The following is a 24,449-nucleotide window of genomic DNA, read 5'->3' as shown; positions in this document are numbered from 1 at the left end:
CTGGTGTTTTTCAGTCTTTCAGGGAGGAGTTGGAGAGCCTCATCCAAGAGCAGATGAAGAAAGGAAACAACTCCAATATCTGGGCCCTTCGGCAGATTGCAGACTTTATGGCCAGCACTGCTCCCACCGTCTTCCCCACATCACCATTGAGTACGTTGGCATCATGAGGAGGCAAACCCACTGAAAGATGTTCGGTCACTCCCCTGGGAGTGTCAAGGCTTCTGTGTTCTCACCTCTCTCCTGTTCCACCTTCTTGCTCTCCCCTGTCCCCTTTTATGCTACCTGTCACTCACAGTTAGGGGAGTATCTGAAATAGATGCCAACCTCCTGGCCACCATACCACAGTGGCAGGCCTGGCAATTCCCAGCCTTTTCTTTTCTACATACGCTGTGTGGCCTCCCCTAACATACATCCCCCAGAAGTGGGTGTATTTTTGTTTGGTGCTGGATCACCATTTTAAACCCTGTTTTGAAGTTTTAGGCGTATTGGCCATTTTGGAGTTTGCTTCTATAATTGCTTGGTTTCCAGTTGTGACACTCACCTGCCCTGAGCATTCCAGTCATGCTCCACAGCTGCCCCAGCTATGATTCCTAACTGTCTGCTTCTTTCTTCTTCCCACCCTTTGGGCTCTGAGGCTAAAGTGGGGTGCTTTTACTTTTGTTGACTGCTTTTGATCCAAGTGGTATCCAAATTGAGTAATGTAGGCATGACACGACACAGCAAGAGCCATTCTGGCCTCTAAGGGTAGGCATGTTTATCCTTCCTACTTTAGACAGAAAGCTCCATCCAGGCTGTGTTGCACTACTTGTGCTGCCCCATGATGGCCATAGTGGGGTTTAGCAGAACTAGCAAGGGCAGAGTCTTAATTAAGGAATAATCTTCTTTGCTTCCTCCTTGCCGTGAGTGTGCATATGCTTGCAGTTAGGTTTCTGTTTTACTAGCCTGGTAATGGAACTAAAAGGATTCACAAGAAGCCACATTTTACATGTTCCCTTCCCAATTATCTGTTATTGCCTGGCAGATACTTTTGCCTTGCGGGATCAGGCAAGCCCTAGTTCAGCTCTACCAAGTGTAGACCCCTGGAGCCTTATCATGTCCTTTGGATTTCCCAGTGTGGATTTCCCACATTCCCCAACTGCGCTGCATACAAATGATTCAACCACGTTCAGGGCAAGCCCCTGCTTAACTCTCTTCTGCAGACCTCTCCACAGTGACCCCCATCAACGACCTCCACAGCACCGACTCTGCATCTCTGGCCAAAGGAGAAAGGCTCATGCGCTGCAAGGTTGGCAGCGTCTACCGACTGCTGGACCTCTATGGCTGGGCGCAGCTGAGCAGCACTTACGTCACGGTAAAAGAACTCTCCCTGCTCAGAACTAGCTTGGTGGCCAGGTCAGAATAAAATCTGATTTCCATAACCATCCTGGTTTTAAAAATGGTTCTACCCGGGGCTTTTTTTCAGCTGGAACGCAGTGGAACGGAGTTCTGGAACCTCTTGAAAATGGTCACATGGCTGGTGGCCCCGCCCCCTGATCTCCAGACAGAGAGGAGTTTAGATTGCCCTCCGTGCCGCTGAGTGGCGCAGAGGGCAATCTCAACTCCCCTCTGTCTGGAGATCAGGGGGCGGGGCCACCAGCCATGTGACCATTTTCAAGAGGTTCCGGAACTCCGTTCCACCGCGTTCCAGCTGAAAAAAAGCCCTGATTCTACCTTGTCTCTTTTTACCTCATCCCCTTAGGTAGGTAGCAACCATTTAAGAATCCAGAGAGGGTAACACTGATACTGAAATGCAGAGAAACTCAAAGGCGAACAGTTGAATCTAGTGAAGAGCTGGGGGGTGTACATGGGGGAGGCACATGGGAACGCGCCATGTGCCAACCGGGAGGGAGGCACTGGGGATATCTTGTTCGCAGATGCTTTGAAAGATGACATTGTGCCAAAGCACTTAAGAACATTAGAAGAGCAAGAGTATTACACGCAGCAAAATGGAAAACAGATATATATCCTGATGTGTCAGAGTGGATAGATAAGATTTATGAATATGCATCAATGGCCAAATTAACTATTTATCTACCTAACAGACCAATAGCTGAATTTTGGGGGAAATTGAAGGATTTTTTTGACTACTCAGGCAGAAATTAACGTTAATTAAGGTAACAGTATAAAGATAAGATAAAACATAAGGAAATAAATGATTAATCAAAAAAGTTATTACAGTTTATATAAATAACCAAGGAGGGGGAAGGAGAGCCATTATACAATTATGTTTAGTTATGGCAAACTTTGAATGTATTTTTCTATTAGTTTAATGTAATTTTAAATGCAGTGCTTGTATAAGTCTTAAATTAATTCCAAATGTACTGTTTATATACGTTTGTATTAGTCTCAATTCAATTTCAAATGTAGTGTTTATATAACCTTTTATTATGCACTTTCTATTTTCATATCTTTTCTTTTAAATAAAATTTCTATAAAATAAAAAAGAAAAGAACATCAGAAGAGCCTTGCTGGATCAAACCCAGGGCCCACCTAGTCTAGTATCCTGTTTCCCAAACTGGCCAGCAAGGTGCCTCTAAAAGCTCACAAGCAGGCTATGACAGCAACAGCTATTAGTTGCCATGACAATTAATAGCCCCCACCTTGAATTTGTTTTCTCATTTATAAAGCTATCTGTGCTAGAACTGACAGCATTAACTTCCAGATTTCATGGCCATCTCCACATCTTAGACTGCATACAAATGTACCATGTAGTTTCCTCTGTCTTTACAGTACAAATGACAGATATTTTTTAAAATATCTGAATCAAAAACTGATTCAGCTGTCTGTCTTGCCCATGTTTCAGGTGGACTGAACACATTGCTAGCATTCTAAAAAACTGTATATGAATTCCATGTGACCAACACATTTCTGCTGTAACAGATGCCATTCCTTTTATGTATATTGTCTACCACAGTGTCTGTAAATACAGAACTTTGAATAACCAGTCTGTGAATTGGTGTTCATCCAATGTTGGGCTCACACAGTCTTTGCTATGACCAGCAAATTCAGAATTAAAAGCTTATTTTTCCAACCAATGGTCTACTCTGTAATGATTCAAACTAAACTTTGCCTGTTATCCACACAATAGTTCTAGCAAATTGACCCTAATAGATTTGGGCATCTCTATGCTTCTACCACATATAATAACAATCGGAGTTCTCATCTTGACATTTTCAGCATCTGTGACAATTAGAATGATTTTATTGAATCTCTGTGGAACTAAATGCCACCAATATACTCATATCCTGTATCTCTCCCAGAGACAAGCAGACTGTGAACTCCTTACTAGACTGAAAAATTTCTTCCCACATCCTAATAGGGAGAATTCATGTTCAGTAGCTCATGAGAGCTTATAAGGATATATTTGCCAATTTGAAACATATTTTTTTACAATCTTGCCATCTGAAGTTAACAATAATGCCACCAGAGTCTAATCTCATACAAAGACCCCAGATTCCTGCCTAAGAGAACATCTAATTTTAAAATATTGGGAGGAGCCCATTCCATACCCTGTACCAGGGCTTTTTTTCAGTGGGAACGCGGTGGAATGGAGTTCCGGAACCTCTTGAAAATGGTCACATGGCTGGTGGCCCCACCCCCTGATCTCCAGACAGAGGGGAGTTGAGATTGCCCTCCACGTCTGTGGCGCAGAGGGCAATCTCAACTCCCCTCTGTCCGGAGATCAGGGGGCGGGGCCACCAGCCATGTGACCATTTTCTCCGAGGGCAACCCACTGAGTTCCACCACCTCTTTTCCCAGAAAAAAGCCCTGCCCTGTACAATAACATCTCAAGATATAACAATGCTAACAACAACTAGATCTTCAAACTGTGGCACGTTATACTTCCCCCATCGGAAGAAATCTCCCAATTCTCCATTCTTTTAAATGTAGTGTTCCTAACTACCTTAGCTGAGGCAGATGTACCAGAATTAAACAACCTGTTATATTAATCCCAAAATAACAGCAGTCGCATAGGAATTACATTCTTGCTTAATTTTTCTGTCTTCTTGAGCTATCTCTTTATGTTTTAATGTTCTGATGATCTTCAAAGTATTCCACGAGGGCCAAATTACATATTACACAGTCTTTGTATTGTGTCTGGGTCCACCGTGACAGCTTCCTATCAGATGTGTGCTATTCCCCACTGGGAACACAGTTCCCAGGCACCTACAGCCAGGGCCAGCGCCTCCATTGAGGCAAGCCCGGCAATCGCCTCCAGTGTTGAGGCACTGGAGGGGGCGCCAGGGCCAGGGGGGGCACGCGCTGCGGAGCTGGTGGCAGCAGCGTGCGGGCAGCTGACCAGGAGCGTGTGGGTGCCTGCCATGCCTGGCCCACAGCTACTGCAGCCTCCCAGCTCTCCCGCGCTGCTGCTGCTGCCAACACGTGCCCCCAGCCGGGAGCAGCAGGCGCGGCAGGCATCCAGGGTGGCGCATGGAGCAATGGAGTGGGAGGGCTGGGAGGACACACGCGCGCTTCCCCAGCCACCCACTGTGCCTGGCTGGGCCAGGAGCCTCTCAGCCCTCCCGCCCAGCTGCCTGCCACCCTGCAGTCCAGTGCACATACGCGCGCAAGGAGGCAGGAACAGTCCTGAAGCTCCCCCCGCCCCCCGGGCCTCAGGCACCAGAAACTCTGGCGCTGGCCCTGCCTGCAGCTCAGTTAAGATCAGGATCATGGCACATAGGGAAAGGGTGTGTAGATCTTCCCCCTGCACCATTTCCCCCACCTTGAAACAGCCCCAAAGAGTTACTGGTGGTGGTGGTGCTGCTACTACTACTATTAATTTTAATATTGTTATTATTAATTTATAGTCTACCTTTCTCAATGAGATTACACAATGCAAGTTAAAATACAACAGTGCAAGTTAAAATACAATAAATACAATAATGCAAGTTAAAATACAGTAATGGACAGCAGTTAGGACATTCAGTGAAAGAGATACAATAGGGTATGGTAGCAGAAAATTTGAAAAACAAGCATAAAGTCAAGAACAGAGATGAAACCTTCCTTGATCCGGGACTGTACTGTCTGAACATAATACGGGGAGTGTATACCAATTTGGTATATCTGTAGGCACCCTTATGGCAGTGCCTTCTGTCTGATGTGATGATACCTAGTAGCTTAGATGCCCGTGATCAGTGAGCTATAGTCTCACTGACCATAAATATTTCGAAACAGAGGCCCAGTGGTCATGTTAGCATGGTTAGGCAAAACTAAAATGCTAGAAAGGAATATAAAATATAGCAATCCCTGGTCTCCTGACCCTTAAAGCTGAAACACCCAAGGGGGAACTGCACATCCTTCAAAGAAAAAGTTCTGCAGTGGTGGTGGGGAGGCGAAAGCTTTGCTCTTGTTCTCCATTTCCCCCCTCCAAGAACTACATGAGAACTGTGTTAGGCCGGAACTAGACATGACAAGAGGCACGTGGCTGCCACCAAAAGCAGCAGTCCCACATCTCCTCTTTCCTCTCCTGTTCACAGTAACTTTTAGTTATGTATCATGATGTGTCATCTCAGCACTGCAGGCTTTCTCTTCCTCCTCCACACTGCATTGGCTGCTGCCTGCAGGGATGGAGAAGCTCAGAGCACCATAATGTCAAATCATGTATTTTGTAGACTTGGCCAGCGGGGAGAGGGAAAAGATATGTAGAGCTGCTGATGGCACATTTCCCCTCTCATCTCGTTCCAGCCTTAGTAATCCTAGGGAAGAAAGTGATCCTATGAGCAAGGAAACTTAGACCATAAATGATCTTTTTTTTTTCTGGCAGCTGCGAGTCAGCAAAGAGCAGGACCACTTCTTAATTTGCCCTGTAGGTCTTTCCTGTCATGAAGTCACTGCTTCTACCTTGGTGAGTATACAGGACTCAGTGCTCCGTCTTGAGTGCTTCCATCTCTGTTTCCAGCATTCTAAACGGGGCGGGGGGGGCACGTTTACATGTGAAGCTTAAATCTCCTTTGAGGATGCCAGCCAAAATGGCAGCCCTGGACCAAATTCCTACCTCTTTTCCACCTCTAAGCATCTTCCCAGGCCGACTTGGCAAAATTGGCTGCTGATAGTGTCCTCCTAACAGGAGCTGAGCTGTGCCACTTTGTTATGGAACATGGACTAATCTGCACAAGGTGCTGGGGGTTCTGTGAACAAGCACCCAGGATTTTATTTTCTCTAAAAATCAGGCATGTGAGGGTCCAGTTGGAGTGAAGACCATGTCACGAAGGAAGGAGAGTTTAAGTTTCCCATGACTGCCATTTTCCCAACCAGAAATGATCCCAAGGAGCAGCTATTTGCCTTGTTGAGACAAACATATTGGCACTTCTATCACCGCCTGTGTGTTTGTCCCAGTGGGGCAAATAGCAGCTCCCCAGAGCCATTTCTGGTTAATCCTTCCCCTGCCCCATGGTCCAAGCTGGGATTTGAGTCCCCATAAGCTTGATATATGAAGAAAACGCTGAGAGCTCCATTCATGGAAATCCTAGTATGTCATATAACTGAGCCCTGCAAATTTTCCCTGGGCCTCTCTTGTCCTATTTTTATGTTAATGGTCACGGCACACAGGAGAGTAGAGGGCAAGCATTTGTATTTAGTCAGTGCATGTGCAGCCCCACAGTGAAGCAAATAGGGTCCTCTCCCTCTGCTATTTCTGCTCTGGAAAATGACATGAGGAAGGCGGAAGCCCCTCCTCCACCAATGCCATGCTCCCAAATCAAATCAGGCCCTGGTGTACTTGCAAACATTTGTTCCCTGATGTCACATCTGTCTGTAAAATAAAGACAGCCGAGTTGGGGAAACCCCAACACAACCTGTGTCAGAGGTAATGTCTAGTTTGGCCCTGAGTCTTCTGACCAATGTTGAGTTTACATTTGACATTGCAAATTTTTCTTGAAGCCAGAATTGGCTTTAAGCCTCTTGTGACCCTTCATGAAAGAGCTTTGAGGGGACTACGGGGAGACTACAATTGGATGGGGACAGCAGAGAAAGGCTCTTAAAAAGGCAGTTATCTGTAGGCTGAAGAGGAGCTTGAAGAGGAAGGGCCAGGTTCTATATTTGGCATCTGCCTTCTTCCACGGGGGAAAAGGGAGGGGAGGAATTTGGAAGGTGCAAACTTCTATTAGTGGAGTCATCTTTTTTTCCCTCCTGAATGAAACTTGGAAGTGGGCGTATGTTTAGAACACGTAAGAAGAAGAATCTTCAAGAAAGCCCACTCCCTGTGTTTCTGCATGAGTCGCTGAGTTTAATTATTTTCATTAAGAATCTCTGTTTCCAGAATTCTAAGCATGGTGGGGCACTTTTATATGTGAAGCTTACGTCAGTGACTCATGCATGGTTACATCAGGGATTGCATCTGAGAGCTAAGCTACACGAGATGACTTACTCGAGTTTGTGCAAGTGATAAGAAGTATGTGTGCTCCAACCTCCCCATGTCAACTTTCCCCCAAGCTGAGCACGTCTTGAAACTTCAGTCCCTGTGCGTGTCCTGTAACTTCGTGTAGCTGCATTTGCGAGTGTCCATGATCATAATCAGAGAGTCGCCAGTGCAGAGTGCTGATTTTGGTCAGCGTGGGGGAGACGAGGGATGGTATCCTATGATGCACCTTCTCTTTCTGCATTCAGCAAATTCAAGTATTGTTTCCAATGGGAAACGCAATTCGGGGCTTTTGGGGGCCCTGGGGGCATTTTTGGACCAAATTTTACCAAATTGCTGAGGACCTGCTCCTAACTATCCTCTAACAACACCCCAAGTTTCATGAAGTTTGAACTTCAGGGGCCATTATATGCCCCCCCCAAAAAGAAGGTGCCCCCAGCCACCTTCAATCGCCATTATTCCCTATGGGGAAAACGGGGGGAGCTATCTAGGGGGCTGGGGATGGCATTTTGCAAGCAAAATCCACCAAATTTGTACTGCTGAGGAAGATTTGAGCAAAGAGAAGGTGCATCATGAGATACCATCCCTCATCTTGGAGGAACAGGGAAGAAACCCATGCACAGGATCAACTGCCCAGTGGCTGAAGTGTGTGAGTGAACAGGAAAGTAACGGGGGAAACATGTGTAAGTGCAATCACGTATTTTCCATATGTAATTCGTCTCGTGTAGTTCAGCTCTGAGAATAGGTACACCTGCTATAAATCTACATTATGTGTATGTGAGAGAAGGTGGGGTTGATTATGCTGCATCTTTGTTCCTGATTGGAAGCAGGCCAGAACAGTGCAGAGATGCAACAGGCACCTCCCTCAGTGGGTAGGTAGCTTGGACTCACAAGAGCCTTTACTTTCTCATATTGTATGCATATGCCTCATTTCCCAGTTTGGGAAAAGATTTCCATGGAATATCAGATGCTGCTGCAAGACTTTCCCTTTGAGGCATGATCTAGTCTCTTGAATGACAGTCTGCTTCACAGAGAGATTATTCCTTCCTGTCACCCTGCTCTATTGTCTTTTTTGCTGTTTTCTTTTGTGCCACAGATTAAAGTGAATGTCTTGGGGGAAGTGGTGGAGCAAGGGAGCACAAGCTTTCCAGTGGACACCCAAGGATTCAGTTTGCACTCTGCCATCTATGCGGCTAGACCCGACGTGAGATGCATCATCCATTTGCACACACCAGCCACAGCTGCAGTAAGGAATGCCATCCATCTCGCTGACAGCCACACTCTGCCAGGCAACAGAAAATGCCTTGCCCGGAGACAGTAGGGTTGGCTTGGAAGCTGATTTATAGAAGAGCATTAAACCAGAAAAAAGCATCAGGGAGGGAGGCAGCTGGAGCCCTGCTTTTGTTCTCAGGCACGACAGAAACACCTTGAATTAAAAGTGGCAGGGTTGGCCAGGTGCCTTTCTTAAAGGTACCTCAGGTACAACTCCAGACCAAAGAACGCAGAGTTTGCAGAGGATCCTTTGAAATAATCCAGATGATCCCCAATAATATAACGAGGCGAAAAAGACAGAAGCAACAAACAAGAAGGGGAGGAGGAAAAGAAACTGCGGGGAGGAGGGGGCTGTCACAGAGAAAAAGAGTATGGGAAGGAGCAGTAGGTGGACAATGAGTGGGGGTGTGTGGAAAGCACCTTGTGATTATAATGCAATGTGTTGATGCAAACTGATGAATCAGGATACAGACTGTCGCTTCTCCATTTCTTCTGTTTTTCTTTCCAGATATCTGCAACAAAATATGGTCTCCTACCTATTTCCCATGATGCACTGCTGGTAGGAGACATGGTATATTTTGACTTCAACGGTGACATGGAGGAAGAAGCAGACAGAATTGAGTTGCAGAAGTGTCTTGGGCCCACTTGCAAGGTTAGGGTTGAGAGATGCGATTAAATGTTTCTTTATTCAGTTAATTATTAAAATTAGTATCAATAGATTAGTCGTCAAAACCTAATATAAACTAGAATCTACACATCTAAATAGTTTTGGTACTGAATATGCATAAATGTGTACTGATGCATTACGTGTATAGCTAGTTGGGCAAAGAGTCGTTTCCCGGGGCCATTTCATGTTGGGAAAATGACATAGGTGGGTAGTAAGGCTTAAGCCAATCCAAATCAGCCCCCAGGCACCCGAGAATCTAAATTTCCATAATGTCTACTTGATGACAACAGGATGAACATAAGGTGGATCCATAAACAATGTAAGATGTCATTGGGCTGTTAGGAGAAACTTAGCCAGAGTTATGAAAATTGTTGGACCGGGCTTCACACGAATGTGGTCTTTAGTTGAGAAATGCAACTTTGATGCAATAGCTGACCATTATTATTAGCATTACCTTTTCGCTGCTTCTCTTGGCAGGTTCTAGTGCTGCGGAATCATGGTGTGGTGGCTCTTGGGGACACAGTGGAAGAAGCATTTTATAAGATCTTCCATTTGCAGGCTGCCTGTGACGTACAGGTGAGCTATACGTGTACAGACACATTTAAATACACCTTCAGTCTTTTCATCACAGTGCATCATGCCACTAGAGCTTAGCTGGATCCAAGCATGATAAAAGGGTGCTGGACTACTTCCTGCTGCCCTTCTGATCCCACGTTTCCTTGCCCTGCTCAATATCCGGTTTTCACATTGTTAAGGATGCAGGCAGGGCAATGGACAATATAATGACATCATAAGGCGTATAAGTTTTTCTACATGTTATGGGTGAAGAGAGGTTAAACTGAACTCTGGGGAGCCACTTTTGATTGTATCTGCACCTCAGTCATAATGCATAGCTTTGCTCAAAGAGATTTGCCTGCCCAGATACAGGCTTCATCTGAATGTCTTCTTTGACTCGGGATACTGTCACATTTATTCATTTGTTCACACCCTGTTTTTTTCTCCCAACAAAGACACAAAGCAGCTTACAACATTACTTTTCCTTCCTTCATTTTATCCTCACAACAACAACGCTGTGACGTAGCTTAGACTGAGAGAGTGTGAATGCCCTGAGGTCATGCAACAAACGTCTAGGGCAGAATGTGGATTCAAATTTGGGTCTCCCAGATCCTAGTATGCTGCGTTACTTTTTTGTTACCAAGTAAAGTTCATAACTAATGCATTCAAGAGGCAGTGTTAAAAGCAAGTACCACCAACTATCTTAAATAATAATTTATATATCATATCTGATGCTGAGTAGACTTAATTAATGTGGGACTCTAGCTTCTGAGTAGCTCTAGCTGTAAACACATGTTTATCCAGTGGAAGGTATGGATGCTTTTACTCTTCAGGTAATCATGTGTAAACATTATGGATTGACTCCAGCCAGCTTCTTCACTCAGTGTCTCCACCAATTCCGATTCTTATTACAGTCCCTGCTCCACATGACTATTATTCATGCAAGTTCCAGGATCCCCACCATAGCCTTTTTGGTAGTCAAGCCTCTCCCTTTCTTTCCCAGTGGAAAAGCTGGCTGGATCCAACTCTGTATACCTAAAGTATTGCAAAATTAAAGCTAATGTCTAAGAGCGAGAACTACAAAGTCCCCACAGCAAACCTGAACTCAGGCTGGAACTTGGCAGTGACCTTAGGCAAGGCTCTCTCTCAGCCTCCCATCAACAACTGGAGAATTTAAAGGGTGGCCAGCCTTTTTGTAAAATTGCTGAAATGCATAACAACCAAACAGAATTTGACAAAGGCGCTCTGGGATTGGGTTCCCAAGTGTGTAACAGAGCTTCATAAAACAACTGCAGGGAGCAATACTGACTGCCTCCACCACACTAGACAAAGAGGAGGTATTAACCCCTCCCCAATCTCCATGATAAAAATCTCAGTCTGCTTTTAGGTTTGGTGGAGTGGGGAGGACAGACACAAAGTGGGACCTGCTTTTTCCCTTCTAAAAGCAGCTGGGAGAAGGCAGGATTTTCAATTTTGAAAATGATGGAGGGGAGAGAATGCGCCATGGCTACAATCCATATTGAGTCCTCTCTTTGCTCCTTTTTTTTGGCCTCGATTATACATGGAGGGATCCAGTCATAAATCCCAAAAGTCAAGTATAGTTTGGCTCTGAATATCACTCATAGAGATTCAGCTCAGAGTCCCCCCAAAAGCACGTTTCAAATACTTTGGCATTTCCTGCTTGAATTCAGTTGTAAGGCAGGAGCCCTTGGAAATATCTCTCCAGGAATAGACTCTGGAGCCCAAGCTGAATGGGACAAGTCAAATGATAGGGGACCATCCACCACTCTGTGCTGATGAATCTTGGACACAGACTTCAAAAAAGAACACTGGCCACTTACTTTAGTCAATAGCCCTTTCTGCCCATAAACTCCATTTGTTATGGAGTTTGTTTCTTTCCTAAGCTATCCAAAGACCTACTTCTGCAGATAAGATATTAAAAACTTGTGGTTCACTTAGTTTTACCATTCTCTGGCCTTCCTGACTGCAAATAGGGTAGCCATCATAGGACTAACTAACCCATATTAAAATGATGGTGTACATCAAAGGCTGGCACTCCAAAAGCAATCTGTGCAAAATCTGTACATTGTGGCTAACGTCACCATTATTCCAATCCACGAGTTATACAGGGCAGAGCATGCTGAAGGAATGTCCCAGTCGTCCACTGCTGCGATTGAAACAGGAATGCAAAAATCCAGGAGCCTTAAAAATTGGGTCTGGCAAGTAGGCTGAAGAGGTAGGGTTACCAGGTATTCAGTTTTCAGCCAGACAGTCCAGTATTTTCTTGGACAGTCTAGGGGAAATAGACTACTGGTATTTTTTTAATGGAGTGTACAGGAGCATCAGGAGAGGCCAGCCTCATTGTTTCACCCGCTACAGAGGGAGGGCAGCCAGTGCTAGTCAGCCAGCCACCTGCCCAGCCCAGTCCAGCCCAGTGAGACTACCTATGGCCTCATGGCACATACAGAGCTCCGTCACTTGCTTGCCCGCCGAGCCCGCTTGCGCCTCGCCATCTTGCCCTATGAATGAGATGGTGACGCTGCTGCTGCTGCTGCTGTGGCAGCGGCCCTCCAGGAATGGGCAGGCAGAGGCACGCTGGGAGGGCGAACGCAAGGGAGTGTTCTGCAGCCAGGCCCTCAGAAAGCAGAGCCCCCTGCAAAAGCTGCCCAGCTGCCACTGCATCATTGCACCGGAACCAGGAGCATGCACACACACACAGAAATCTCTTCCAGTGAGTTCTAGGGCCCCCTCTCGCTTCTGTCCAGTACTTTTAAAGAACCCATCTGGCAACCATAAAAAGAGCAGAGGAAGTCAGTTGCAGTCAGAAGTGTGGCTCTGAGCATATACAGAGGCATTTCTCTCACTATTAGGGAATTGCTCAGGTTAGGTACTGTGACTTCCATGGAGGGACTGAACCCTGGTACTGCCTAGAAGGAAGTGAGTGGGGGGGGGAGGTCAAATTTATGCTCACTGGTGTACTTTGCTCCCTTTTTCAGCCTAGAAAACATGGCTGGCTCTCAAGTGCTGAGGGGGAAAGTCTGTGGTCTCAATTGCAAATCCTCATCCTACATCAACTGTTGTCTGTTGTTGGGCTTCTTAAAAATTGTGTCAACAAAGCAAAGCAGAAACACCCCTCCTTTTTTTCCCCAGTCCTGCCTGCACTGGACAATGACCAAGCGCCTCTATAGCAAAGTGGCAGCTTTGATTGTGTTGGTTCTGCAGACAGGCTGCAATTACTATCTTAGAGCCTCAACGCTATTGTCCTCCCCTTTGTACATCAGCCTACTTCTTCAGCTGGAAAAAACTAGGTCAGCCATGTGTCAAGGCCCAGCAGGAGAGCCATCTGCAGGTGATAGGGTGGCAACGCAGGCCCCCAGCGACTCAACACTGGCTCCTCCTTCCCAGTCACAGGAGTGATCAAAGACATCCAAAGATGCTGCCCTCTTGGCATTATGAGCGGTTGTTGGAGGTGGCAGCTTTGCTTTTCAAACCTCCTCAGAATTCTTTGTGAATTTTGATGAATATTAATGGTTGGCTTAATCAGGGGTAGACTGGCCATCAAGGCCACCAGGAAAAGACCCCATGGATTGATTGCCTACCCCCCCCACCTAAGGCCACCCCATCCCCAAGTGAGAGGCAGCTCTTGCCACACTCAGGGTAGGGAAGGAAGCACCTCCAAGTCCTGAACGGGGCTGGCTCTTTCTTCCTCCCTCCCTTTGGGAGGGGAGTGTGCTTTTCCAGGGGCAGTTTTTCCAGTCCATTCCAGATGTAATGCTTAAGAGAATGCTGGACTGAGAGTTGGGAGTCCACGTTTCAAATCCCCCCTCTGTCGTGGAAGCCTGTGAGATTACCCTAGGCCAGTCATTTTCTCTCATCTTAACCTTCCTCACAGGGTTGTGAGGATAAAATGGAGGGAGAAACAACATAAGCTGCTCTGAGCTCCTTGGGGAATTGCACGATAAAATGTACTAAATAAATAAATAAACCTAATGTTTGAGATGCGAATAGTACTTAGTATTTGGTGGCTGATGTGTGTTTTGTATCAGTCAGCACTGATAGACATCATGCAATGGCAGCTTATGAGATTTTATACTTTATACCTACCAAAATAAGCAAGGTATGCCAATGAGCCTAAAGGACTCAGTGTGAACTTTGGGATAAACTTTCAGTTCTAAATTTCTAATTTCATTTAAAGAATTTGAGTGAGGAAATAGGAAACATTACAAATGTCAAATATTTGTGAATATTCTTTTTCTGTTCTGATATCTGATCATATCCAAACTGATTCTTTCCCCTCACCCCAGCTGATAATTCTCCATTGCAACAGCTACTATGGTCTGATGGGCCCTGTTTGGCATGTGTTAGATTCCTGAGAGGCTTAGGAATTGTCTTGCTTCCCAAAATGCCAGTATTTAGGCTGGAGCTGCCCATACTCAGCCCTAAGAGAATCCAAATCACCTCCCTCCCTCCTCTAGAAAGACAAAGTTTGAAGGGGGTTAGTCTAGAAAAGTCAGTTCCTACCACACTTCTCATAACTGTCTTGTTGTCTCTGTCTTCTAGATCTCAGCCCTGTCTTGCGCTGGTGGAACAGAGAATCTGATCATGCTAGAGCGAGAAAAACACAGGCCCCATGATGTTGGCTCGGTCCGATGGGCTGGGAGCACCTTTGGACCCATGCAGAAGAGTCGCCTGGGAGAGCATGAGTTTGAAGCCCTCATGAGGATGCTGGACAACCTTGTACGTTGACGGCAAGTGGAGAAGCCATCTTTGCCAGTTGTGTTCTTTTCCCATGTACCTTCCTAAATCTTTAGTATGCCTTTTGGGGGTTGATGAGGTCAAAAGGGCTCCTGAATACTTTCAGCCAAAGTTGCTTGAAAGATGGATGGTTACCATTTTAGAAGGTAACCAGGTGCAAGAAGGTTTATCTTCACCCCTCAAAAAGAAAGAGTTGAGTATTTCCAGTCTGCCACAATGTCTGGAACTGGTATAATCTACTGAGAGACCACACTGACCAATACTGAACAGATGCATTGGATCTGTTAACTCTGCTCTCTTAGTAGGTCCTGGGGATAAGCGATGAGATGGTATATACAGTCCAAAAATAGTTTGAAAGGTACTTCCAATAACCTAGAAAAGTAGAAACTTACAAGAGGGGTTATTTAAGCTAAGTTTATGAGGAGCTTAACAGTTAGTCACGCTTTTGTCTTGGATAGCCATTCAGTTGTGCATTCAAGGAACTCTGTTTGTTCTCAACAGGGCTACCGGACTGGATATGCCTACCGCCATCCATTCGTCCAGGAGAAAAGCAAGCATAAGAGCGAAGTGGAGATCCCGGCCACTGTTACGGCATTTATCTTTGAAGAGGAAGGGCCTCCCATCTCAACGCTCCGGCAGCATGCCCAGAAGCAACAGAAAGAAAAGACCCGTTGGTTGAATACGCCAAACACCTATTTACGAGTGAACGTTGCTGAGGAAAGCCAGGGTAGTGCAGGCAGTCAGAGGACCAAAACTACGGTAAATGGAATCCCATCCACTGCCTGTCCTGTATATCCTTGTCATATTCTGGGGACAAGTGAAGGGCGGTGCCTAGAAAGGTTTACAAGAGCCATTTATATGCCATTCTGCTGAGGTATCTAACTAAGCTGGCATTTCATGCGCGTTCCTAAAAAGTTTTCCATTCTTAAGTTTTAACTGCATTCTGGGGAAGCCTGTGGGTATTTGTAATCTTAGTAGAGGTTCCCCAATGAGATCAGTAAATGAAGGCCAACTGCTTGTCACCACTGAGTATCTGCTGTGCACCACAACACACTGCTGAGTTCATTTGAGAGGCAGGGAAGAAAACTGGCCAGCAGAAGACCTGAGTGCCAGCAGAAGACTTTAGAATACTCTCTAAAATCCTTTGCAACACTCAGTGGACCTTTGTCAGGAAAATTAACATGGAAAAGGTGTCTTAGCTCATTCAACCCAGTTTACTTCCCCCAGGACAAAAAGTGCTTCAGACCAGCTGGTAACACAAAGAACACATAATATTTTTCTGTCTCCAGTTCTCAAAAGAGATAGCAGCAGCAGCATATATGATTCCCCTCTTTTGTCCCCACAACCACCCTATGAAGTAGGTTAGGTTAGACTGAAAGAAGACAAGGTCAGACACTGAACATCATGGTTGAGAGGGGATTTGAACCTAGGTCTCCCTAGTCCCATCCAGTAGTCTAGTCACTACGACTCACCAGCTCTCACATATCTCTGTACAATTATACCCCACGGCCACTGACTCTTGGAGTTTCACACAGTCAAATTATCAAAAGAAGATGTGAATCACAATTGGATGGTGGAGAATGCCCTCAATCAGAGTTGACTTATGGCAACCCCTGGTGGGGTTTTTCACGTCAAGAGACTAACAGAGGTGGTTTGCCATTGCCTGCCTCTGCAACCCTGATCTTCATTGGAGGTCTCCCATCCAATTACTAACCAAGGCCAACCCTGCTTAGTTTCTGAGATCTGACGAGATCAGGATTACCTGGGCTATCCAGGTCAGCATAATTAGTCATGCTGTTTCTGAAATCCTCTTACTGCTAAAATTAAGCTAGGTTTGTCTGGTTGTGTGTGTGCATGTGCGTGCATGCATGGATGCGTATCCTGAAACAAAATCTGAGTGAGGATCTTTGAATGTGAAAGCCAAAACCTTTCTCCCCTAGCAAGTTTCCATATCCTGTCCTTTACCTTTAACGGAATGTCCTCTGCTAATTTGCTGGGTTTTTTTAACTTTCATACTGTCCAGTGGATGAAAGCTGACGAAGTGGAGAAATCTAGTAGTGGAACACCAATCCGAATTGAAAACCCAAACCAATTTGTGCCTCTCTACACAGACCCACAAGAAGTTCTAGAAATGAGAAACAAGGTACCGAGCCTCTTTTGGATGCCCTAGCTGTTCGTTTGGAACCCTCTTATTGCTATTGGCATCTTCTCATTGCTATATTCATACAATTAGCCTGCCTTAGTTTTATACCAGGTTAACTGTAATGGCTTCCCCTGGGAACTATAGTTTGGTAAAGGTGCTGAAAAATCTAGGCCAATCACCTCACAGAACTGCAGTTTCCAAGTTTTCTTAGGGAGGAGGAACCATTATCAGTGCATTTTACGTTTGAAGAATAGCCATGTCCTCCAATTTTGCCACTCTCTGCATGGCCAGCCAAAGACTTTTTAACCACCCCAGCCAGGTGCACCTCATTACTCAAGAGGTTGTGCATGATCCCTTGCACTGTGCATGACTCAAGACTTGAACCCGATCATTGCAAGGGATCCCGAGGCTCACCTCTCAGATTATACATGACTGTTTCATCCACCATCACTTTTGCAAACATTGCCACCCTGTTTGGGTTGGTTGTGCGGCTGAATATTCCCTCCTCCATCCCACAATGGGGTGCTTCAACCACAGTTGGATAGTCTGCCCTTCACTTAGAGTGAACAACAATGGAAAGGCAGGATATAAATATTTTAATTAATAAAAAAAGGGGTGGTATTTTCTCTTTGCCCACCTTGCTATCTTTCCATGGCTAACAACAGAGAAGGGCGTTTCAAATCATGGAACCATGGGAGTGGAAGGATTATACTCTTTTCCTAGTCCCTATCTAAATTGGGGTTCTGTACAGAAGCTATGAGCCTTCTAAAAACACTAGGGAAGATCCCATGATGGCTCTTCTCTTCCCGTGTCACATCTGTTTTGGACCTATATGTCAAATAAGATTGTCTCCTTCAAAGAGTTCCCCTTCCCCACAGACTGATAAAGTATTCAGTTTCTTTTGTTTCTTCTTGCAGATCCGAGAGCAAAACCGACAAGATGTAAAATCAGCAGGACCCCAGTCTCAGCTGCTCGCCAGTGTGATAGCGGAGAAAAGCAGAAGCCCGGTACTTGACTTTATGGGAACTACTGTGGACTCTGGCACTGCGCTGTGAAGCTCATGGCATGTAGTGGAGGAAGTGTCAGGCCTAGACTGGGGAGGCCTAGGCTCCTGGGACAGGCATTGGCCTGGCATTCTCTCTCAACTTAACCCATCTCACTAGGTTTTTCTGAGAATAAACATGGAGGATAACCCCACAGGCACCACCCTGAGTTCCTTAAAGGAAGGAGAAGATACAAATGCAAGAGTTAAATAAAATAGGACAAACTGTTCAAAGCACCGGGGCTGTGGCTCAATAGTAGGTGACTTGTTTCGCATGTAGAAGGTCTCTGGTTCGATCCCCAACATCTCCAGTTAAAGGGACTAAGCAGTAGATGACGTGAAAGACCCCTACATGAGACCACTGCTGATCACAGTACACAATACTGACCTTGACAGAGCAGCAGTCTGAGTACAAGAAATATTTATATGTTCACGTGTGTGTACAACCTTGTTTCCAAGTTGCCTTAGCTGTACTCTTGTTGTCCTTACCGGAGTGACACTGTGCCTGTCTACCTTGCAGTCAACAGAGAGTAACTTGGCAGACGGAGAGGTGAAAGATGCATCCCATGAGGAGGGTCCTCCTGAGCCAGAGCCTCCAAACCCCTTCAGCCAGCTAACAGACCAGGAGCTGGAGGAGTACAAGAAAGAGGTGGAGAGAAAGAAATTGGGTCTGGATGGTAAATATCCTGGGGTGGCATGTGCTTGTGGCTTGTATGGTGCTAAGGAGCAGGATCTTAGAGTTAGCTGGAGGGATAAAACTCATTCCCCTAGAGACATAACCCCTGTAAAGTGGCAGGGGTTGCCATAAGTTAGTTGCAACTTGATAGCACATATATACATATGTAAGGCAGAGGGGGCCACTAAAAGGTACAGACATTTTGCCCCAACAATTTTTTCTAACTAAACAAGGTCCCAATGCATACCCCACTAGTCTGATTTCCTGTGCTAGGTTCCCCCCACCCCACCGCTCTGACTACTCCAAAGCTTTAGGCACCACTCTGTAACTTCTAACTGGAACATTGTCATATTTGGTGAACATGGACTGGCGCCTACAAAACCTTTTGGTGGCAAGTGGGCAGTCACTCCTCAAGGGGTCCAGCCTGAGATAGTGTCTCAGGAGGTTCCTGTCTGAGGTTGTGGTTGGCTGCTATGTCCTGAATACGTGCTTGGTGTTTCTCTTTATGAGTCTATGTCCTTTTTCACTGCCCAAAGCTGGGATCACAACCATCAGGTGATGTTGCCTGCCCACTGTGCAAAGCTTCCAAGTCAGATATTCTTTCATGTGACTTTGGCTGTCCTGGTCAGACAACCACCTTCAACTCTGACAGCAAGAAGGTCTGTTTCCAGGCTGAGACCCTTTTCAAAGTTGCAGCTGGGGACACAGATGTATAATCTTCGCATTCTTATAGGAGTCCAGTTATTACAGGTGTGGTGTTTGGTGTTCTGATACAGTTCTACAAGCTAAGCACACTGATTAGAAACATAGGATCAAGCCTTGCTTACAAATTTATCATGAAGATTATTTTGTTTTCCTTTGACCCCATTGGTCCTCTTTCTCTTGTTTCATCCTATCTCCTTCCAGGTGAAAAAGATGCTGATGCAGAGGAACAGGTGACTTCTTCTGCTGAAATTACTGCTGACCACACGGTACAGAGCCCCACAAAGCCTGGTTTGCAAAGCCCGCCCATGTCACCATCCAAGTCTTCAGAAGGTAAGACAAACCTTTGTAAGCCTCCAAGAATCCAGGTTGCCAAATATATCGACTTCATTACACAGTGCATAGCTAATTTATGAAACATACTGCCACAAGATGTGGTAATAACCAGGAAGTCTGATGGCTTTTAGACAAGCTGGACAAATTCACGGAAACAGAGCTATTGATTGTTATTAGCCTTGTTTGGAGGCCATATAACTTCTGACGGCCAGATGCAGGGGACACACCATCCTGTCTTGGAAGCTTCCTATAAACATCTGGCTAGCCATGTTGGAAGATGCAATTGGAGAATTGTTTTGTTGGTAATTATAGATCCCAATGTGTTTCACTAGTAAGATACATCTTGCTTCTTTTTCTCTTCCTGCACCTCACTGGTGCGCCCCACCCCCTTTCTTGTCTGGCCATGTTGGAAACGAAATACTGGATTAAATGGATTTTGGGCTGATCCAGCAAAGTTTTATTTACACCATTTGGATCGCACGCAATAGTAGCCATCATCAGCTAGTCTGTCTGCCAGTATTCACTGCATGCAGAAATAAATTAGGTACAAATCCTACACTGGCACCAGATGATTTAATGGTACTTTGGGAGACAATGGTCGGGGGGATGCAAAAAGAAACAAAGGAATGTATTGATTACTTCATTTATAGTTGTCCTCATTTCTTGTTGAGACTCAGTATGATGACTTGGTCAGATAATAGTTTGCACCTCCAAGAGCAACTACCCACTTTTGTGTATATGTGTGTGTGAAAATCCACTATGTTAGCAGCAAACTACACATTACTCTACAGTCACTGGCCCCAGTGGCCCCTTCTCCCTTGCAAAACACCCATAACAGGAAGCATCTTGACAGAGCAGGAGAGATGGGAGCACTCAGCCCTCCATGCCAGATTTTTCTTTTCTTTTCTGGAACCAAATACCAGCAGGCTAAAAGCGACTGGACATCAACCTTGCTGTTTCTTCCTATCCTGTCTGAGAATATTTTGCAGAGGAAGGTGCTAAGATCACAGACAGCAGCAGTGCAACATAATCTTTACCCCTTGAGAATGGAATTATGGTGCTAGAAAGCAGGCTAGTCTGCAGCTTCTTGATGCTGGGTGTTTTTCTTTTCCTTTGTCTATGTAATTTTTTTTCATTGTCTCATTGTGTCTCATTGTGTTTCGCATGTTTGTCTCCACAATGTCTTCCTTTCTCTTCCCATATGTTGCTTTCATCAAAGGAGTTACCTCTGAGTCTGAATACTTGTCACTTTAGTAAGTACGGAGAGGCTGTTTTCTCAATTTTCAGCTAAGTGCCCCCCCCCCCGGAGGAGGGAGGGACATGTTCAGCCAGTTTTAATTCAGCTTTCTAAGACCAAGGAAGTCTTTTCATTGGGGGAGGGGCCATGGCTCCATGGTGGTGCATCTACTCTGCATGCAGAAGATTCCGTGTCCATTTCCTGCCATCTCCCGTTAAAAAGGATCAGGAAATGGGTAACATGAAAGACACGTTTGACTCGAGCCCCTGGAGATCAGCTGCCAGTCAGAGTAAACAATACCGGTCTTGATAAACCAATGGTCTGACTCGGTATAAGGCAGCTTCATTGTAGGAGCTGTAAAAAATACATGTAAGAAAAACTTGCCCAACAGTGTGCCTCAAGTTGAAAAGCACATGCACTGCATGCAGAAGGGCACAAGATCATGCCCAGTTTTTCCATTCATGGGGTTGGGAAGGAGCTTGCCTTGAGAATCTGAAGAGGCAGAATCAGCAGTGGTTTTAATATAACTGTGGTGGGGACAGCCTGTGGAAGCAGCCTCTGTAGCGTCTCACTCCAGTTACTTTTGAGATGCTCACTGTATTGAGCTGAATCTTGAGTTTCCTATAGTTCTGCCCATTACCAACTCAATAAATGGACCAGCTCACTATAGAACATTGTGGAAGCCCTTCTGTAAGTATAGGAGTTTTCCTGTGTGGTTTGCAGTTTGCTTATTTGCACAGCTTTCTTTGTACAGGTTTGGATGCAATATGTGTACTCTGTGTAGTATAATCTGTCCTGTAGCACGTATACAAAGTGTTGGTGCAGCAGAGTGGCCGATTTGAATCTGGGTCTCCACAGCCCTGATCCAGCACTGCAACACTGGCTCTAGGTAGTTCCTCCCATTGAAGTCAGGGACTGTGCACCTATCAGTGTTTGTTTATTCTTTTTTCGTTTTCTTTTCGGAAAGGTGGGAAGGAGATAGAGAGCAGCCTAACACCTGCTGATCCTGCTGCCAGCGACACAACAGGCCAGCCAGCATCAGTGGTGGAGAATGGGAAAGAGGATGAGCAAAATGTAGAGGATGCCCTAAGCAAAGGAATCAGCCAGATGACCACCAACACTGACACTGATGCCGCAAAGGACAAAAACGAGTCCGTCACCAGCGGGCCTGTCTCCCCAGAAGGCTCGCCGTCCAAGTCTCCTTCCAAGAAGAAGAAGAAATTCCGGGCTCCCTCCTTTCTGAAAAAGAGTAAGAAGAAAGAGAAGGCAGAGTCTTGAATGGCTCATTTAGCCTCTTCCCCCCACTTCTCCCGTTGCCTTCTGCTCTTCCCTCCACTCTTGCTGCAAAGTCATGGGAACAACAGGGGACCTTTTCCTCTTATGAGTGACATCAAAAAGGAAAGGTTGGGAGCCCCAGAGTGGCTTTTCCTTAGTAATTCACTGGGATAAGCCTAGATGCATCGAGAAGACAAGGAAAGCTTTCTGGGGATTTGTAAGACGGGACCCACCCACCCCCTTGCCCCTCACCATCACAATTCTCCTTTAATCCACAAGTCACGGATATTACTTAGCTGAAGAATGATATTCCAGCATTTTAATTGTCCACTGGGGTGGGATAGGAGAGGGTGCTTGTCACTTAATGATCACCAACTTCAAGCAAGTCTTTCTCCCACAGCACTAATGATCCAAGCCATTTAAGCCCCAAGGATCACGGATTCCTATGGGCTGCTTTATGGCACACTTGTGGCCACTGTTAGAAAGAATTTTGTATGTCAGGGTGAATACTGATCCTGTGCTGAAATCAGGGGGCTGGCAAAAGGGTGTGCTGAACTACTTTGGTGCTTGATCAAATCACCACTATTTATTCTTGACGGGATTTTGCTCTGAACTTCAAAAGGGAAAATCTTTTTAAATTATTATTATTTTGCTGCAGAGCAGCTCTTGGAATAGGAAGGCCCAGTATCCAAACCCATGAAAGTTGGGGGGCAAGAATGACACTGGGACCAGTTGAGCACCTTGACACTCTCTCCTGTACAAATACGTGACAACAGATGTTCTTGGGGAGTTGCGTGTTGGTTTAGGAGGCAGCACAGAGGGAGTGTTGCCTCCCCAAACAGTGATTCTCAGTGAGAGCAAGAGAGAGCAGCCACTTTAGACAGCAGATACAGGAGACCAGAAAGGTAGCAAAGTATGGGCCAAGAGACATAACCCAAGGGACAATCCGCTAGGAAGTTCTCCTGTGCCAATCCCAATAAGAGGGATGTGTTGATTCCACTTCTCCATCTGGAAGAGAAATGTGCTTGGATGTTTATGCTGTGTTCCCCCTGCTTCCACCTCCCTCCCTATTCCTGACCCCACCTCCAGCAACACCCCTATGGGCAATGCAGCACTCCATGTGCAAGCTTTCCCTGGCTGTCCTATTCCAGCTGCTGAGAAAATGCATGAACCCCGTGTAAGCCGTAATGAGGAAAATGCATTTCCCCCTGCCAGCTCCCCACAAATATGGGTGTGAGTGTGGGAGGGCAGCAAGACTTCTCCTAAGGTTCCACCTGCATTACCCTCAAAATGTAACTACTATAGTCACTAAGTGCTAACTTCATTAGTTTGGAATATTTTTTAAAGAAACATCCACACTCACACTGCCAGTAGCTATCACTTGTGTAATAGTAATCAGTAACAATGATTGTACCACAGAAAGCTTAAGAAACAAACCATTTCTCACTGCACTCTGAAAGAATATTTTCACGTCAGGTGTTTTCACAAGTGATTTATTAAAAACGTAATTCCTCTATAGACTGAATTAAAGAGCCAGTTTGATCAGAATGCATCATCAATTTCAGAAGGGCACTTCTCTGATCTCCACACGGCACCATCTATGTGAAAGCCTCTCGCCTTCCACTTGGCCAGGACACAGAGAATGAATTTTCTGCCAATATTAGTCCTGCTGGTGCTTTCCAGGGCTCAAGAGGGTAGCAAAGTGGGGCAGAAGCCAGGGAGTTCTGTGGACAGTGGACACCACACATCATCTTCGAAGATCTTTAGTTTCCCATTACTCTTATGGCCAAACCAAATGTTACATAGAAGTGTAACACCCACCCCCTTGTAATGTGTGGCCTCCTCTAAGCAGCTCCTTTCTCTCCCCAGAGGACTTCCAAATGCACATTTGTCTGTATTTGGAACTGTATGGCAGTGAGCTCTGTGTGTGTGCGCACGTGCGAGTCAGGAGGGGGAGAATTTGAAGCAGGAAAATGGAGGGGGGGTATAGGCATCCTCACCTCTATCCTTTCTTTGATCCCAAATGCCCCTCTGGAAATAGGTGTTTGTTTGTTTTTTAAGAACCACTAGATTGTGTTCATTTTGCATATACCATTGGTTTTGTCCGTAACTGGTTGGACTGAAAGAGCAGCTGTGTAGTGGAATCGGGTTTGAAGCTTGGACAAAAAAATGGCTTAGGCTTCCATTTCTATACAGAGCAAATAGTACTTCTCAGAGTCTCCAGTATCCGAACCAGAAATGATGCTTATGGGGGGGGTGGGGGGGACTATCTTACTGCATTTTGCAGCCAGGTGTATGTTGATGGGAAATAACCAATCCCTTTCTTTGTATCTTCACTGGTCGGGTTTTGTACCGTTCTCTCTCATCCGTTATCTTGGTGCTTTGCATAGAGA

The 24,449-nt window shown here is 45.6% G+C and overlaps 1 protein-coding gene across 1 annotated transcript in view; it reads left to right on the top strand.

Moving 5' to 3' along the window:
• The window catches only part of ADD2 (adducin 2), a 66,673-nt gene extending 44,402 nt beyond the window's left edge, over positions 1-22,271 (top strand). The window contains exons 3-16 of the mRNA XM_054997641.1: positions 15-150; positions 1,200-1,351; positions 5,804-5,884; positions 8,493-8,642; positions 9,177-9,320; positions 9,813-9,911; positions 14,451-14,627; positions 15,147-15,404; positions 16,669-16,788; positions 17,706-17,795; positions 18,351-18,504; positions 19,157-19,165; positions 19,413-19,541; positions 21,749-22,271. Of these exons, the coding sequence (XP_054853616.1) occupies positions 15-150; positions 1,200-1,351; positions 5,804-5,884; positions 8,493-8,642; positions 9,177-9,320; positions 9,813-9,911; positions 14,451-14,627; positions 15,147-15,404; positions 16,669-16,788; positions 17,706-17,795; positions 18,351-18,504; positions 19,157-19,165; positions 19,413-19,541; positions 21,749-22,059 (2,010 nt within the window). The 3' untranslated portion in view covers positions 22,060-22,271. The remainder of the gene's footprint in view (positions 1-14; positions 151-1,199; positions 1,352-5,803; positions 5,885-8,492; positions 8,643-9,176; positions 9,321-9,812; positions 9,912-14,450; positions 14,628-15,146; positions 15,405-16,668; positions 16,789-17,705; positions 17,796-18,350; positions 18,505-19,156; positions 19,166-19,412; positions 19,542-21,748) is intronic.
• Positions 22,272-24,449: the final 2,178 nt, after the last annotated feature.

This window comes from Eublepharis macularius, chromosome 14, assembly GCF_028583425.1.
Source record: "Eublepharis macularius isolate TG4126 chromosome 14, MPM_Emac_v1.0, whole genome shotgun sequence".
Classification (NCBI taxonomy): Eukaryota; Metazoa; Chordata; class Lepidosauria; order Squamata; family Eublepharidae; genus Eublepharis; species Eublepharis macularius.
The sequence above is the reverse complement of the archived record's forward strand: the minus strand, read 5'-3'. Positions and strand labels throughout refer to the sequence as shown.